This window comes from Rattus norvegicus, chromosome 3, assembly GCF_036323735.1.
Source record: "Rattus norvegicus strain BN/NHsdMcwi chromosome 3, GRCr8, whole genome shotgun sequence".
Taxonomy (NCBI): domain Eukaryota; kingdom Metazoa; phylum Chordata; class Mammalia; order Rodentia; family Muridae; genus Rattus; species Rattus norvegicus.
The window spans coordinates 73,513,996-73,532,980 of NC_086021.1; the positions used below are offsets into that span (position 1 = coordinate 73,513,996).

Consider the following 18,985-nt stretch of genomic DNA (forward strand, 5'->3'; position numbering starts at 1 on the left):
GAGAAAGGAGAAACATCTAAGGCAGAAGAGAGGTATGGGAGAGGGAAGGAATAGAGTCCTCTGAAAACACACGGTAGTTAGGGAGATGAGCATCCTCTAATCCAGAAGGGGAGGGGGCAGAATACGTGACACATGGAGGAGGGGACACAAACTCTAGAACATTAAATCCCACTACGAAAGGCTTTGAATGTAAATATTAAAAACTCTGGCCTTTTAAAGGACACTGACAACACGACAAAATGGCAGCCTACAGAATGGGAAAAGATCCTCCCCAATCCTACCTGCTACAGGGGGCAAATATCCAAACCAAGAAGGTAGACACCAAGAAAACAAAAAGCATTTTGGTTTTTAAAATGCTTAAATTTAAAAACATGGGGTACAGGGCTAACCAGAGAATTCTCAACAGAGGAATCTTGAATGGCTGAGAGACACTTAAAGAAATGTTCAGTGTTCTTAGTCAAGACAACCCTGAAATTCTACCATATACCTATCAGAATGGCTAAGACCAGAGACTGAAGGGACAGCAGGTGCTGGTGCGGTTGTGGAGCAACAGGAACACTCTTCCATTGCTGGTGAAGGTATAAACTTGTACAACCATTCTGCAATCAATTTGATAGTTTCTCAGAGTATCGGGACTAATTCTTCCCCAAGACTCAGCTATACCATTCCTGGGCGTATAGTCAAAAGATGCTCCACCGTCCTCCAGGGACACTTGCTCAACTGTCATCACAGCAGCTTTATTCGTAAGAGCTGGAAACTGGAAACAACCCAGATATCCTTCAACTGAAGAATGGATAAAGGAAACGTGGTTCATTTGCACAATGGCTTGTTACTCAGCTATTAAAAACAGCATGATATTTGCAGACAAATGGATGGAACTAGAAAATATCATCCTGAGTGAGATAACCGAGACCCAAAGGACATGCGCGGTACATATCACTTGTAATTGGATATTAGCCATAAAATATAGGAAACCTATGCTATACAATCCACAGAACCAAAGAAGCCAAGTAACAAGGAGGGCCCAGAGAATGATGTTTGAATCTTACTGAGAAGGGGAAATAAAACAGTCACTGGAGATAGCTGGATGAAGGCAACTGGGTGGGAGAGGGGGTGGGGAGGCAGGGAGGGGAACTGGGGTGTGGTGGGAGGATTAGGTGCAGAGGGAGCTGGCAACAAAGGCCTCGGAGAGTGGATAGAAACCAGTGCAGGGGCTGGGGAGTAGGGGCATCTCTAGACATTCAGGAGACCTGGGATGAGGGAGGCTCCAGGGAGTCTATGGATGACTCTAGCTGAAGCTCCTAGCAGTAGGGGACATGGGACCTGAAGCAGCCACCTCCTGTGTCCATGCAGGACTCTCAGTGGAAGGATAAGGAGGCCGATCCACCCACAAATCCTTCCACCCAAAATCTGACCTGCCTACAAGAAGTGCAGTGACAAAGATGGAGCAAAGATTGAGGGAAGAGACAACCAAGCCCAGCCCAAGCCCAACTTGAGACCCATCCCCTGGGCAAGCGCCAGTCCCTGACACTGTTAGTGATATACTCTGCTATTCTTGCAGACAGGCACCTGGTGTAACTATCCTCTGAGAGGCTCCACCCAATGGCTGACTGAAACGCATGCATGAGACCCATAGCCAAACATCAGACAGAGCTCGGGGAGTCTTGTGGAAGAGTTGACGGAAGGATTGAGGGATCTGGAGGAAATAGGGACTCCACAAGAAGACCATAGAGTCAACTAACCTGGACCCTTGGGGGCGTCTCAGAGACTGAACCACTAACTAAGGAGCATACATGTGCTGGACCTAGGCTGCCCCACACACATGTAGTAGAAGTGTGGCCTGGTCTTCATGCAGATCCCCCAACAATTGGAGGCTATCCCTGACTGTTGCCTGCCTATGGATCCTGTTCCCCTAACTAGGCTACCTCATCTGGCATCAGTAGGAGAGGATATGCCTAGTCCTAAAAGAAACTTGGTGTGCCAGGGTGGGTTGGTACCCAGGAGGGACCTCCCAATTCTCAGAGGAGAATGGGGAGGGGAAGGAGAGGCTGTGTAAAGGAGGGACTAGGAGATGGGGGGAGCTGTGATTGGGATATACAGTGAATGAATAAATTAATTTAAAAATAAAGTCTGGCCTTTCAAACCAAGAACTGAGGGGCATCAAGTCTAAAATCTTCCTCAGTATGAAGGCTCCCACAAAACAATGAAACTCACTTACCTCCACTTAGTAATTTCATGACCAGCCAAAGTTCATCTTTGACCACAAAGGAAGTATAATAAGTCACTACGTTGGGATGGCTGCACTGGCTCATGGCTTGAATTTCTTTCTGTAAGTTAAAGAAGAAGAAGAAAGAAAAGCATGATACAGTACTGTAACCAGCCTTCCCTCTGTGCCTCCCTTTGGTTATCAGATGATTGAAACAACCCCCTCCCCCAATAATCCCAATAATTCCAGTTCTCCCACAAGAATTGCATCCTCAAGAGAGAAAGACAAGGCCCTTGGAAACCTAGTCAAGGAAGAATCTGTCCCCAAGAGAATGATTTGAAACTTTTCTGAAGACCTCACAGAGGACAATGAAGCTAAGACAACTGGTGGGTGGAGGCTACATTTTGGTCAGACTGTCTAGTTACACATTTGTCAGACACAGGTCAGAACTTCAGCGCAGTGTGTTACCTGGATGACCCTCGTGATGCCAGCCAAAGGCTGTGCAACACAGAACTGTATGCTGCTTGCCTGAACTGAAGGCATCGAGAGGGGGGTGGGGAGACATAGACACAGAGAGACAGAGAGACAGAGAGAAAGACAGAGAGACAGAGAGAAAGACAGAGACAGAGACAGAGACAGAGACAGAGACAGAGACAGAGACAGGCAGACAAGCCTGAGCAAGCTACAAGGAGAACCGGGTCTCAGTGAACAGCTTCAACTCTGACGGACCATATCTTAACCTTCATCCAAAGGAGACAAAACTGCCTCTGTTTCTGCAGTGGGCTAAACGAGGAAATCCCAGCCTACCATTCCACAAACTATGCCTCAGTTGATACTCCTCCAGGGGAAAAAAAGAGGGGTGAGGGCACAGGTGCAGGCCAGGTAAAGCAAACTTGAGAACCATCAGACACAATGGCTCCCCCTGAAAGAGATACCGGCAACTGGAAGCACATTGAAGTTTCTAAGAGCATCTGTGCATTAACTGTCCTCCTTGACAAGATATCAGAAAGGCAACGCTTGCCGGTTCAGTTTACAAACACTGCCTGCCACAGAGAACAAAATTTGTGTGATTACATAGAGTGACAAAGATTTTCAATAAAGCACAAGAAAAACTTCGATAAGGCTCATTTTGCAATGCATGAGGGAGGGCACGTTGCCTTTGGTCTGGTGTTTAAAGTCATGACTATAAACCAGTTGCCCATAATTCAAGTGCCATTCCCCTCACATTGCTGTCCAGCAGCAAAAGAACAGCATGGTGACCAAAGAAGCTTTATACATGCCGTTACATGCTCGTTATGAAAAAAAGGAGGGCCTTGGCATTCAACCTCACGAATGCTCTATTCTGCACTTCTGGTTAACTAGGCTACCAACCCAGTGCATTCCAATTTGGGCTACTATCGTGCATATCTAGTATTGACTAATCCTCAAATTACCAAAAAGATCATGCACATCAGATAACTCTGCTAAAATATGGCAATACATTCAGACAGGCACACGCCTTAATACCTACATAGATTTAAAGCTCTTCCTAGAGCCCTATGAAACTGACTGAGGTTTTTGTATTTTCTTTTTATCCTGTGCAGATGCTCTCCTTCCTCACTGCCCTCAGCCAGTGAGCTCCTTCTCTAGGTGACAATTTGCAACCGCTTACTTCTTTTGATCTGAGTAAACCTAAGATCAGGTGTCATTTGTTTCCAGAATCATGTTCTTTTGCCATGAGATGCTTCTAGAGGAGAAATGAAACACATCCCAACCATAGGTTTTCCGAGTCAACATCATCCAATGAGCAAGTGAATGCCTCCGCCACTCAGCCTGGAGCATGAGGTAGGGTCCAATCTCTAAGCACAGGAACAGATGAAGTATGTTGACTGCAGACAAACTCCTGAACTATCACCATACACTCCTGTTAATGAATGTGCTCTCGGCTTCCTAACTGCCAATCTTTCAGATTATTAATCAAAAGGGACAATGAATTACCAGTGTTTATATGTAAGAAAATGTACTACTGTACTGCCCAAGGACGGAGGGGAAACTTTGTATCCAGTTCGGATTCCCTTAACCGGGTCACAGCCTATGCAGAAGCATAATTTGGGGCTTCTGAAGCTGGAATATGAACCCGGGGGTCACATGAGTGTGGAAATATTCGGGTTCCACACAACAGGTCTGGATCACACCTAGGGTACCTTGTAGGCGGCTTCTCAGCAATGCTTATGTTGTGAGACCTGGAACCCAGCTTTGAGGAGCAGAACTTCATTCTGAGCCTGGAGTTCAGCAAAGTGGCAGAGAGAAGGTCGGGAAATACAACCCAAATGCTGCCTGGGGGCCAGGCAGGAATCGGGCCCTCCCGTGTGCTGCCTAGCTGAGCACAAACTGAGGGGAAGAACGGGAGACACACAGTAATATTCCAACTGTTGGACCTCACCGGAACGGCCACTGGTCACACACTGCAAGAGTTATAGGCGTCTTGCTCAGGCATAAAGGCACAGGGTTGACCCCAGCACTTTGTTCACCTATTCCTGGAGAAGGTTCATGTGACACAACCACTGGCCCTGACAGCTCAAGGAGTTTCCTGTGATGCACACAGATGGGGACAATGGCGTCAGGAGCCAGCTTCACTTCTGCCGCTGGATCTTTGCCATCTGTCTCCTTGTTACTGTGCGTCTGCTTTGTTTATAATCCCTCATTACACTCTGTGAAGCCAGTGCAAAAAGTGAAAAGGACACGGGGTAAAGCACCTGAAGACAGACAAATTGAGGAAAATGTAAAGTACGTCACATTTATAAATCTTGTTGGTCGAATGTGAGAGAGAGCAGAAATACATCTTCACGATGTATGTGATGTTCTCCGAGTGTTTAAATGAATCCTTAAATGATGTGGGGATAACCAAATTAATAAAAAGATTTCAGAAAGTAATTCTCCAGTTTCTATTTCGACAGTGACAGCATCATTCAGAAGGGGAACCACCGCCTACAACTAACTTATACCATATACCATAAAAAGTATTGTTAAAAATAAGTAAAAATTAAGGTCTGGGGAGGGAGCTCAACTGGTAGAGTGCTTGCCCACAAGGCAGGAAGCCTTGGCTTCCACCCCTGGCACCAAACGAAACTGAGATCGGTGGTGTCCTCTCCATTTATCCAGTGGAGGGAGGAGGAGCCACAGTTTAAGGTCATTTTCTGCTACTACGTATGGAATTTCAGGACAGCCTGGGCAACACGACACTTTACCGCCAAAACGAATTTTATTGATTAATTTCATACCAAGTAAGTAATACGAACTATGCCATTTTTAAAGTTTGCCAAAAATTAGAAGACTATTAACAAAGCTTTTACAAGGGCAAAGTGTTCTCCTGGCTGTCAGGTTCAGTTATGAAGATGTCACATCAAGTTCTTAATTAATGAAAATGATATACTGGTATGAGGCAAACCCTTGCATCTTTCAGGGGACAAATATCAGCAGAGAAAGCCCAACTCAAGGAAGGAATCAAATACTCAATTTTCCACTGTGACATACGAACAAAAAAACTGTGCTCTGACGTTTCCTTCTGGAAATATTTTCCTGTGGTTTGCTATCTGGGTTTATGGGAGCACATTCTAACTGACAGCAAGAATGGAAGTGAGAAAGTTCTAAATGTTTTAAGTTGGAAAGGAAAAAAGACTGTATTAGAGAAGCATGAATTCTGCATCGGCTTGAATTAGTTTTGGGAAGTTTTAAAGAGAGAGCTGTTGTCACAGTGTCGACCTTTCGACCTTTTGGGAAATCTCCCGGGTACAGTGGGGAATCAAACTGGGGAAATATCTGCTCGCTGAGACAGCAGAGTGTACATCTCGGGTTTTACGAGATTGGTTGTGGAGACACAAAACTGTGTGTAAAGACAAACAAAAAAGCTTGAAGGTTCTCGAGACCCCATATGTACAACAATGCCAAGCAACCAGAGCTTCCAGGAACTAAGCCACTACCTAAAGACTATACATGGACTGACCCTGGACTCTGCCCTCATAGGTAGCAATGAATATCCTAGTAAGAGCACCAGTGGAAGGGGAAGCCCTGGGTCCTGCTAAGACTGAACCCCCAGTGAACTAGATTGTTGGGGGGAGGGCGGTAATGGGGGAAGGATGGGGAGGGGAACACCCATAAGGAAGGGGAGGGGGAGGGGCTAGGTGGATGTTGGCCCAGAAACCGGGAAAGGGAATAACAATCGAAATGTAAATAAGAATTACTCAAGTTAATAAAGGAAAAAAAGTGAAAAAAAAATTAAGTTGGCTTAAATGGTCTTTAATAAACAGCAGCAGTCATGTACATTTGTGTACGACACACACACACACACACACACACTCAGAGCTCACACACAGTCTCAGGTTAGTTCCACAGAACCTGAAACAGGCTCAGCTTATCCACAACTGTGATTGAGAAAACTACAAGTTAGATAGATGATGTCATTAATAATATTATTAATAATAATTAACATGAAGAGCACAGTGTGGTGTGAGTGCCTCTAATCCCAGCACTGGTCTCTGTGAGTTCGAGGCCAGCCTGATCTACAAAGTGAGTTCTAAGACAGACAGAGCTACACAGAGAAACCTTGTCTCACAAAGCCATAAATAAATAAATAAATAAATAAATAAATAAATAAATAAATAACCCACCCCAGAGAATGTCTTTGGTCACCGGCATGTCAAACTCCTGGGAACCAAAAAGCTAAAGAGGCTACAAACTGTCATGCCAGCACAAAGTAAGCAGAAAAGTGAAGTAAATCTGTTTTCTGAGGATTACCCTGTCCCACAACAGAGTGCAGGGCCCTACTCGAGTTCTGCCAGGGAAGAACCACCTGCCCGAGGGAGACAAGCCTCAGCCTTCTAAGCTCTCCTGCACACTGCACACAGGTAATTTTACAGCCAATTTTACAGCCATGGGCTTATTCCCCGTGGAAAACACAAAGCAAGATAGAAAAGAAGGCAACAGGAAAGGGCAAAGGTATTTGCCTTAACCCAAGCATTGTCCAGAGCTCTTGAACGATGGCAAAGGTGAGGTGCAAAGCCATGAGACATAAGTAAGGGTCTGGGTGGTAAAGTGCTTTCCAGCATGAGACCCCAGCTTCAGTCCTCAGCATCCAAAAAAGGGACACGTGACCAAAGATGCATTCAATCTGAAATGCCTTCCATACTTCCCCCTGCATATATGGGTGTATACTAAGTAGCTCTCTGTTCCTCCTGTGTATATGAGCATATACTAGGTAGCATTCCCTTCCTGCTATGTGTATAAGCATATACTAGGCAAGGCTGTTCCCCCTGCATATGTGAGTATACGCTAGGTAAGTCTGTTCCCACTGTGTATGTGGGTGTACACTAGATAGGTCTGTTCCCACTGTGTATATGAGCATATACTAGGTAAGTCTGTTTCTCCTGTGTATATGAGGGCACTCTAGACAGTTCCTCCTGTGTATGAGTGTATACTATGCAGGTCTGTTCCTCCTGTGTGTGAGTGTGCACTAGGTAGTTCCTCCTGTGTATATGAGTATGCACTAGGTAGGTCTGTTCGTCCTGTGTATATGAGTGTACACTAGGCAGGTCTGTTCCTCCTGTGTATGAGTGTGCACTAGGTAGGTCCGTTCCTCCTGTGTATATGAGTGTAGACTAGGCAGGTCTCTGTTGCTGACAAAACAGAAGCCCAAAGAAGTCTCTTTTGCAGTGTTCATTATTAACCACTGTTTTAAAAATCAAGTTTAGCCATTTCAGCAAAATTTTCTAACGCTTAATGCACTTTCTGGCACTTAAATGCATTTAAATATTAATTCAATTGGTATTATTTAATTAGTATGTGAAAAAACTATGACATAAGTTTTAAATGTGACATTCTAAAACCGAAAACTATTTTTCCAACCAAATCATACATATTTATAGGTCAATGTAAGTCCGGAACCACAGGAACGAATTTGCTTTGGACATAAGTAATTATTCTCCCATTTACTTAACATGTGTCCATGTCTTCAAAATAGCCCTTGCCCAACTGGGGAAGTAGGGAACTCTGCCTCCAACTGGGCAACACTTACAGACCCCCACCACACACACTCACGCACACGCACACACTCACGCACACACACACACTCACGCACACACACACACTCACGCACACACACACTCACGCACACACACACTCACGCACACACACACTCACGCACACGCACACACTCACGCACACACACTCACGCACACACACACTCACGCACACACACACTCACGCACACACACACTCACGCACACACACACACAAACACACACACTCTCACACACACATACACACACAGACACACATACACACACACACACACACACTTCATCACTGAAGGCGTGAGGTAAGACTGCACTGAGGAGCAGGATGCAATAGGTCCCACATCTGAGGAGGAAAGAGCTGGACTGTGGATAGACAATTCACTAATTGGAAAATTAATGTGTCCAAGCAGAATTAGAAACTACTCCAGGACACGCATAAACTACTGTTTGGAGGCCAACTCGAAAAGCTGGAAGCTTTCGAAAGCAGAATAGTCTTCCTGCCATGAAGGGAAAACATGACTTGAAAAAGGACTAACTTTGCTAGCACTCCACTGACGAGGTTTGGTTTTATTTGTGGGGTTGCTTGTTTGTTTTCTTGAAGCCTCAAATAAAGGGGGCGGGGTGGGGGTTGTTCTCAGTGGGGCTGCAATGAAGAGGCAGGAGAGCCCGCATCTAATTATGGTCAGAGGTTGACTATTGCTCTCAAAATGATCATTAAACTAGGGAACCATCCAAAGCTCTGGTTTCTCCAAAACACTCTATAAATCAAAGCTAATTTATGCTTCTAAAGAGGGGAAAGGAAGAAAAGAGGGTGGAGAAGAGAGGGAACGGAAGACAAAAAGAACGAAAAAAATAATAGCCAGCCGAGCAGCAGAAAGCAATGTCTTTTTGCTGAGGCAAGAAAAAAAGATGTCTTGATTCATCGATGAATCTAGTCTGTGACAGAGCAAACTGCCTTTGCAAGGATGACAGAGGAGGAGAGGGGCAGAAGCTGGAGCTCTGACGACGGAGGCTCAGGAGACCGGAAGGTTTTCACCATGGACATAACGAAAGCACGCTGCACACCCTGGTCGGGGACTTCACAAGAGACTCTCATTGCTACAGCACAACACTGCAGTAAACATCCAGCAAACCCACTGGTGATCTGTGTTCTGGTCTAAGTGAATCTGGAAGGTGTGTTTTTACACAACTTAGCTTTATAAACAGCCACAATCCTGGAACTCTCAGAGAGGCGAACTCCTGCCATCTAATATGATTCCCTTTGAATGAAAGAGAAAGGGCCCCAGGGTGAGTTCTCCCTACCCTGGGCAGCTGTGCTGGGTAAGTAGGAAACAGGCAAGTCCTCTGGCCCTGGGACCTTTGCTTCCCCTTCCGACAGCAGCCAGCAGCCAGCATTTTGTATTGTCACTGTTTCCTTTGAGGTGACTGTGTTCACATCTGTCATCCATCACAAAGTAAAATCATTACATAATTTCATAATGTCATGCCTGAACTATTTTTTTCCTTTCCTTTCTTTTCTCTCCTGCTCCTCCTGCCTTGTTCTCTTAAAGAAACGAGAGCTTCAGCTGCTGGGTAAAGGTTTCTCCTACAATGTATGGCCTGATAATTACAATCACTAATGACAATGAGCTGACAGTTCAGCGGCACAGAGATGAAACTGACTTGTCCCTGACTAAGCCGAAGACAGACCTAAACACAGGGACTCAAGTCAGAGACGAAGGTAAGAGGCGAATGGTTAAAACCTAGGGTTCGAGAAAATGCTGGCCACAGTGGCACACATCTGTAATCCCAACACTTGAGAGGCTGAGGGAGGGGGAGCAACGTTTGAGGCAAAGAGTGATGAGATGCTTAAAAAAAAAAAACCTGCCAAATTAGCTCGTGAGTCGAAAATGTTCAGTAGCCTCTGGATAAAGATCAACACCCTGGAAGAAAAGTTCAGTGACAAGGTAAATAACAATGAATGGTATGTTTATGGAATTTATTCTATCATCTGAGGATGGTCTGAAAAGACAGATGCCTTCAACGAACAGATGACTAGTTCTCCGCTTATATAGTGGATTTTTTAAGAAGATTCAAAAGTGCCCTAGGACAGTGCTCCTAACCTTTGAAGCTGACCCCAAACCGGGGAAGCAAGCACTTTCAGGAGACTCAAAAGAGCTCAGCAGCAGTCTGCAGGACAAGGGTCAGACTCACTTAGCAAGCCTTAAATTCCCACTGGGCAGCAAGCAATCTGTTTACCAGCCTGCTAAAGTAACCCCCAACCCACAGGGGGCAAAGAAACCAAAAATCTCAAAACTCTGTTCAGAAACCTCACTGCTCCTCTTCCAGAAAGAAGAGACTGATTCAATACCAGTCCAGGGATCATGAACCTTCCAGCGTCTAAAGCATACGGTAAATGTGAAATCAAGAAACCCCTGCTTCACAACCAAGGGATATGTTCCAGAGGTGATAAGCTATTCTGTATTTCCATTTATACCAGTATCACTGTGGAATTCTGGTTGGCACCAAGTGTGGGGTCAACAAATCTTAGCATGGTCAGAGCACATGCTGAAACAGGACATAAGGTAGACCTTAAGAAGGACGTAACGCAGACCTTATCCACAATGGTCATTTCATCCTGACAGACTAGAGTCAGTCACAGGCAAACTCCAAAACAGACGAGAAAAATGCGGAGGAATACAGAGTGAAAGCACGTGCTTGGAGTACGAGATGTCAGTCCGTACGTGAATGCAACTATTCACCGTCCGTGCCCTACTCCAGTTACTGTTAAACTCTACCAAAGGAGGTTTTGCACTAACAACCAGCCTTGAAATTCAGGATACAAACAGACTAAGCACACTATAGAAATGATATTTAAGTAACTATCAAATAAATAGATAAATGTATTTTTATATCCTCAACCAGTTTGAGGAGTTGGAGCAGAACTCATTTCAAAAGGTAAGTTTAAATCAGCAATTACTCAGTCCCGATGAGTCCATCTGACATTTATTTCCCCCTTTATCCTGGGGGAAGCTGGCACCCTGCTTCGCACTTTTAACAACTCGTCTCCTTATTCAGCAAAACCTGGAGTTGAGGCCGTGATTACAGGAAAGGTACAAACTGCTGTGTGAGGTCACATCTGGCCCCGCATATAGATTCCTCCCATCGTGGGACAAGGGCTGTGAACTCAGGGAGAGAACTGAGGGTTGGGAACAGGGCAGGGAGTACCGGTCTTGGGGGTGAAAGATCCCTTGGGGGAGGCAGATGTTCCAAGAGCTGGTAAATAGTTGATAATTGTGACTTCTATGACATAATGCGCTCACAAGATAAAGACCCCAGTGGCCATTGTCTCTTCTAAGAACAATGGTTTCCAGTTAACACACAGCACCCTCTGAGATGAGGCAGTGCTCCAACCTGGAGATAATACACGCTCATGGAATTAAAGGATTATTAGGATACCGGATGTCCAAACATTGCCAAAGTGGGAAACCGTAGGAATAATAAAAGTGCAAGCAACAGCAGTGGTGGAGGCTGAAAGGGCGCAGCAACTCTGACAAAGCTCCTATGTCTGTCATCTGGACCACAGAGGCCCGGTGACCTCGGGCAGGCTACACTCTCAGTTCTTAGTTATTTTTGTTTCAGAAGAAGTTGGGAACAGTAGTATATTCTGAAGTGCCAGAGCCATTCCTCCCATCATCTCTTAATCTGTCAAGACGCTCAAAGGGCAAAAGTTTGAAGTTAAGTAAAGACCAAAGCAACATATCCACTCACTTAGCATCCTTGAGATTGAGAACTTCATTGTTTTACTTTACTGAATACGTAACTACGCGTGTGTTCTACAGAGCTTGGGCGCTACGGCAAGAAGGGGTTCAGGAAAATTAACTGCAGCTAAAGGACAGACTCGGAGAGACTGATGGGGCCGAGCACAAAAGGAATGAAAAGCACAACCTTTAAACAGCTTGCTAAGGTGCATACAGCCCGTGATGGTACGCTGGTCCCAGCAAAGGGAGGAAGGACTGAAGTAAGGATGTCTCTGCTGACCTCCAATCTAGCCCTAACTGGGCCATCATGCCTGTTTGCCAGCGGTGATAAAAAGAGAAAGAAGAAAAAGCTACCAGCGGCCCTGGGCAACTCAGAGCTTGACGGAGACCAGACCACAGCATCCGCACAGCTTGAACCCTGCTTCCAAGACTGCCTGCGCCTGTCTGCGCAGGCGCACTCAAGCTGTATACACTGTATCAACAGTCGGTGGCTGGGGCTCCAGCAGAGCACCACAATGCAACACAAACAGCATGGGCGAGCTCTTAAGGGATATTTCAAACCAGGCATAAATGTTAATGTGTGGTTCGCAATTTAAAAAGCTACGCAACCTCATGCAGAGCCACGGAATAAGAAGACTCCCAAGAGACCTCAAGGACCTTCAGCTCCAGCTCTCTCTTAAAACGACCCAAAGCTATTAGGCAGTGCAACTACAGTTAAAAACAAGTTGGTGGCTGAAGCAGGACCCGACTCTCCCCACTGTTTGGTCAATGCTTTTTCCACCCAGGGAAGGTGACCTTGGGGACCGGTAGAGGACAAAGACACAATTGTACTGATCACTACACGGCCGGAAACAGGTAAGTCTTGCTCAGTAAAAATGCCCACACAAGCAATGTACGACTGAAATTTTGAAAGAAAAAAAACCCTCCATAAATGAATTTTTTAATTAAACATATAATTCAGAAGCCATTGCTCTAATCTCGGCTTTGACTGGCAATGCGTTGCTTCAGTCCCATCGGGGCCTATGCACTGTATAACCTGATTTAAAAGTGGAAGGCCAAACAGATCTGGAAAAGTACAGCTTTACCCTTGAACTTAATTTATACTATAGTGTACTGTAATTAAGCCTGAAATAAAAGCTATATTCTGAGGAGAGACAAAAAGCTCTTGTTAATGGCATTCCATTCCCAACGTAGAATAAAACAAAAGGCTTATTTATGGGGAGCCAACTGTCATCATACGTTGTAGCTTGTATGGTGCTACTGGACTAATATTTGTGCTGGGATTAGCGTCGGGATAACCAATGAGTTAACTTCTTCTCCACTGCAGTTTTCTTTTATTCTGAAATAAACGGCCAAAAGGTTAAAAAAAAAAAAGGAAAAACAAAACAAAAACAAAAAAACAAACAAAATGGTCAAGCAGAAGGAAACTGTATTTATGAGATTAAACTATAAAACCCTTCACAGTTTGCTGGGTAACTAATAACCATTTGCTAAGCTGTTCATTTAATAATGAGTCTGCTAAGCCGAAAGCGATTGTTCCTTCTGCCACTCAATGCTCCTACAGTCAGATCTACACAAACAAGCTCCAACAGTTTATGTAAGTGCTTCGTTTCAAATCAGAGTACAAGGTGAGCAGGCCAGAGCAGCAAACTTGTGTCAACACCAAAACGAACTCTGTTGCACATCACAAAAGAAAACTGAACTGGTATACGATTTGGTAATTTATGAAAGCAAGTGTAAATGAGCAAAAAGTACTTTTGGAAGAATTCACAGCTGTGCCATGAACTCTTAGAGAAGGGCCAGAAGAAGCCAGACGTCGGACTCTGGGGTCAGAAGTCACATGACCTCAGGGCAGAGTATACAATGTACATGGAGTGTCACACTGGGACCACGGGGACTGCGCAGAATGAACATGGCAATAAACACTATTAATCACAGATCATCCCCCAGGGGAAAAGAAAGGGGTGTGGCTCATTCCCGAGAAACACTACCCCCCATTCCACGTGCCCAGGGCCAGGAAGAGCGAGCGACAGAGTCCCCTCCCCTTATACTCACTAAGAGTTCATCCATACTCGTCTGGCACTTTTCCAAGTTGATCCGCTTTATGGCTACGCGTTCTTGCCTGGGTTTGCACAGGGCTGCCTGAACCACGGCGGTCGCTCCACTGCCTGAAACAAAATAAAGAGGAGGTCGGCTCTCACATGCAGCACCCGTGTGCGGCGGCTAACTATGCATCTCTTTCTTACATGCCTGTATTTTAAGTCTTTGACTGCAGATGTTCAAAATGTTACCAGTGACATCTTCAAAGGGTCCCCAGGGTCCTACAATAATTATCCAGAGGAGAAAGGGGACATTGGGATGTTTCCAGGTGTTTCTCTTAGGACATGGGGACCAGCAGTATGAGTATAACTCTGCTTAGAGTGGTGATCACCCTTGAGTCCAGACTCCTTCAACTACACTTCTATCTTGGGTTCTTCCTCTATTCAGTGCAATCCGTGCCAGCCAGTCCAGCCTAGGCTACTTTCAGGACTTCCATTGTGTCCTGAGACTTAGCATCCTGAACACTCCCAGGGGTTCAGCTCTTGCTCTACAACTAGGAAAACACACACACACACACACACACACACACACTCTCTCTCTCTCTCTCTCTCTCTCTCTCTCTCTCTCTCTCACACACACACACACACACACACACACACACACACTCTCACACACACACACACACACACACAAACAAACAGAAATCCACCCTAGGATTCTCTTGTTTAAAACATAGCTCTTAAGGTTGCCAAGTGAAATAATGCCAATCCGTAGTAACAAAAGCTCTTAGCATTCCTGGGAATTGCATGTTTTTTAAAGTCTCTTGCTCATTAGCTAATGCACTTAAAACTCCTAAAGGACGGAGCCATGCTGTTATCCGTATTTTATAAGAACAGAATGTGGAGGGGGATGATTATTCGTGATTATTCGTGGCACAACACCAAGAGCTTCTAAGCAGATTTATATCCCACCGAGGCAAAAGACCCCCTCCCTAGAGCAAGGCATCTTAGTTCTGCAGTTAATACCAAAAATGGCGCTCCAATCACATAAACCATTTCTCGCCCCTACATATCCAATAAAAGAGACACAGCCTACACTTGGGACTGTACAAAAACGGGTACGTACGTGACTCTCTAACCTCCATCCGGAAGAGCTGATTTAGGAACGATGTGCCCTCCGCGACCCTACCAGCTGGGACCTAAGAACCTGGAGGATCAGCCTAGTACCCTCCACCTTCTCTACCTTCAGGGCTCCCACACACAGAAGCCCAACCTGTGTGAGCCCCGTGTGCTGAACACCCACAGCACGGTAGCACTGTCGCCGTAAAACTCCCATTAAAGCTTGTACACCTTTATCATGGGCCTCATTTTATATGTGAGAAGAAGGGAACCTGGCAAAGTTGCCCCAGGTCACATAGCTGAAATGGAAGGACTGGGCTGGGATCTGAGTCAGTGTGCCAGCCGCCCACGACTGTGCTCTTTGTCTGCTTCCCACAAGCCAGAGCACAGCCTGCCCTTCCTTGCTTGCGTCGCCCTTGCCAGGAAAATATTTCCTCAATACTAAGTAGCTCAACCAAAGAGAACCACCCTGGAGAAAAGGTACAAGTGAGCCTCCCTTTCAGTGCTGTTGTGTGATGGGGCTTTCCTTTCCCAACCCCAGGGGCTTTCCATGAGCCTCAGTTCCATCAGATTGACCTCGCTGGCCATAAATGTTCCGGATAAGTCAAACGCTACAGAGTCCTGCTGATAGCAAAATGTATTCCCAGTCCCCGGAACAAGAGACTGTCAGTGAAGGGCGCCTCAGAGAACGTGCTAAGTAGCTGGTTAGCAATGAGCCTGAGACCCAACAGAGACATCCACCATCATTTTAACTAGCTGCTGGCAGCGTGCCATATCACTCTGACGTCAATCTCCATGTCCCTCTCTTCCACCCTTAATACGGTCTCCAGCATTTTCAAATCAGAGCAACTGAAGAAGGAAAAGCAGGCCAGCTCCCAGGAAGGCCGAACAGGTGCATGTAACATCAGGCTCCATCGGCCCTTGGCTTACAACTTCAGACTGCGACTCCCGCTAATACACTCACAAATGCAGTCACGAATAAGGACTCTCTGAAGCGGGAGAAGTGGGAAGTCTCCTGCTTTATGACGAGTGTCTTACTTGTTAGGATTATAGCCATCTCAAGAATAATAACTTTTATCTCCAGACAGGAAATAGGAAGCTTTCCGGCAGAAGCCCTCTGCCACAGCAAGAAAGGATATAATCGTCTGCTGAACACTAGGAGATCCTGCTCTGAATAGAGAGACATCCTTTAACTTCAGAAGGCACCAAGAACCAAGGGGAAAAGAGAGGGCAACCAAGAGAACAAAGTCTACTCCTCACCGGGAGATACAAGATAAAGAATGGTCCTCCTGCCTGCAATAATTGAAGAATGTAGGCCTAAGACTACAGGGCAAGGGCAAGGCATGCCGGTTAGTGCATGTGTGTGTGTGTGTGTGTGTGTGTGTGTGTGTGTGTGTGTGTGTGTGCGTGCGCGCGCGCGTTTGGATGGTTGGTTGGTTGGTTGGTTGGTTGGTTCCAGATTGCCAGCCGGGATACACTGGTGGGCCGTGAATTCAGTTTTTAGGTAGATGGAGGCTTTCCTTCTAAGGAGAAGCTTCAGAATGTAACTTGCCAAGGAGAGCTAAGAACAGCTTTGTGCGGCTTTGGTTCAAAGCATGCTCTACTGCGAGTCGTGATCTAAACTTGGAAGCCTGCTGTAAGAGAGTGAAGAGTCCAAGGGCTAAAGGAAATCCACGCTTCGATGGGAGAGGAAGAGGTGACCTGACAATTTTTCAAAGGGCAGTGTAGAAATAATGGGAAGGCAGTTTTGCCTTGAGGAACTTTGTGTGCTTTGCTGAACAATTTAAAGGGAAGCCTGAAAATGTAGGACCCAATAAATAAGCAAGTGCTAGAATGTGAAGCAAAACGGAGGCAAGTGAAGGGTTAAGCAGGGCCTCTCCTCAATGCCGAGCTATGACTCACTAACATTTGATGGTGCGCTTCTAAGAACTAGCATCCTTGGGACTAGGGAGTCTTGAACATCTCTCATTTTATTCCAGACACCCATCCAACATGAATTAAAATGTTCTAAGGGACGGTGGTGCATGTGCTGAACTAAGAAAGCTATGCCTTTCCATCTTGTCAGGATATTTTAACTCAATGTGGACTTTTTTCTGGTGACTTTCTTTAATTCCAGGCAAAGAACAGCTTCTAAGTTTTAGACAGAAACGATGGTGACTGCAGCCAGAGGCAGAGTTTCCTTGAATTCATTACCAAGGTATAGGTCTGTCTTTGTGGGCATGTGTTCTCATTTCCTCGTCCCTACTGTTGCTTGAACCGAGGCAATCACCAGGAAACTCCATGGCTGCATTCGCACCTCAAGTCACTCAAAGGGATACTTTCTGGATATGAAATTCAGTGCCATAACTGTGGGTTCCGATAAGTATTCAAGAAACTAACACAGGCTCCAGTGCTTCTTCTATTAAAAGAAGAAAGGAAATCAGAGACTGAGATGTAAATTTCATCTTCAACACTAGCAACCGTCTTAGCGTGGGTCTCCTGTGACTCCTCCTCACCCAGCCCTCAGCACCTTATTCCTCTGTACTTACCTCAGAGGTATTTCCATTACGTAAACCAATGTTCACAGAGCCTAATGCATTAACAACCCCTTGAAGCACCACTCCCTGGCTACCTCATTTCAAGGACTAGGCTTAACAGCCAGAAGACAACTTCGCCGATATTAATTCTTCACCTATATGAATTCATCGGCAAAACTGAACAGCAACTGAAGTTCTGTTGGGTGGCAAGCAATTCACTAGATGATAGAAGTCCAAAGGTGGCTGTTCCTGATACAGGCTGGGTAAATCTTTCATTCTGTTCATTCCCTATGCAGAATATAGATGGGATCAGTCGCTACAGTAACCTGAACTTTTGCTACAAATTAAAGACATGTATGGTAAAGCCCAAAGCACAATAAATTTAGAAAAGGGGCCTGTTAGGAGCATAGAGATCAAACGTCCATCAGGAGTGACAACTAGCATCATTGGACTAGATGAGCAAAAATTTACTCTCCTCTCTCCTCACCCGGAGGAAAGGTACTAGGTCTGCAAACGAGGAAGACAGACACAGAAATCAAGTTGGACAGCACCTAGAACTTCACTCTCTAGCCTCCTGAACTATGGAAGTAAATTTTAGTCTGTGCTTCAGACCACCTGGCTTATGATACTTTGTTACAGCAGCCCCAGAACACTGACGCAAAGCCATTCGCAGTCTATTCTAAGCCACTCTGCCACTAACACCTGTAGTGGATGCCATGCTAATTACAAGTTCTGACCTAATTAAGTCAATAACCAGAGGCGAGAATCACCTGAAGTGACTTTGGTAGATCACTCTGGTTTCCATATCATAGGCCAGCAAGATCTTTAACTATGAGGTTAGGTAAATGTCTTAGTCACTGTTCTATTGCTGTGAAGAGACAGCATGACCAAGGCAATTCTTTAAAAAAATACATTTAATTGGGGGATTGCTTACAATTTTAAAGTGCTAATCCATGATCATCATGGCAAGAAACTGACAACCGGACGGGCAGCATTAGCTGAAAGCTTTACATCCTGATCTGCAAGCAGAGGGGGGGTGGGGGGTGGGGGGTGGGGAGAGCAAGAGCGACAGAGAGACAAAGACAGACAGACAAGAGACATTCAGGCTGGCATATGCTTTTGAAACCTTAATGCCCACCCAAGTGACACACCTCCTTCAACATGCCACACCCACTCCAGCAAAGCCACACCTCTTAATCCTTCCCAAATAGTTCCTCTAATGGGAGACCAAGCATTCAAACATATGAGCCTATGAGACCTCAGACCACTCCAGTTAAGATTCTACTCATTAAAGGTATGGATTTCCTTTGTGACT

At 45.5% G+C, this 18,985-nt stretch overlaps 1 protein-coding gene across 3 annotated transcripts in view; it reads right to left on the minus strand.

Annotated features, from left to right (window-relative positions):
- Stk39 (serine threonine kinase 39) overlaps positions 1-18,985 on the minus strand; it is a 266,876-nt gene that overhangs the window by 192,474 nt on the left and 55,417 nt on the right. For all 3 annotated transcript variants that reach the window (XR_010064688.1, NM_019362.1, XM_008761922.4), the window contains 2 exon segments: positions 14,052-14,164; positions 2,219-2,327 (listed from right to left, as the gene is read on the minus strand). Coding sequence is in view for 2 of the 3 variants with exons in the window: in NM_019362.1 (NP_062235.1) it covers positions 2,219-2,327; positions 14,052-14,164 (222 nt within the window). In the remaining variant the exon portion in view is untranslated.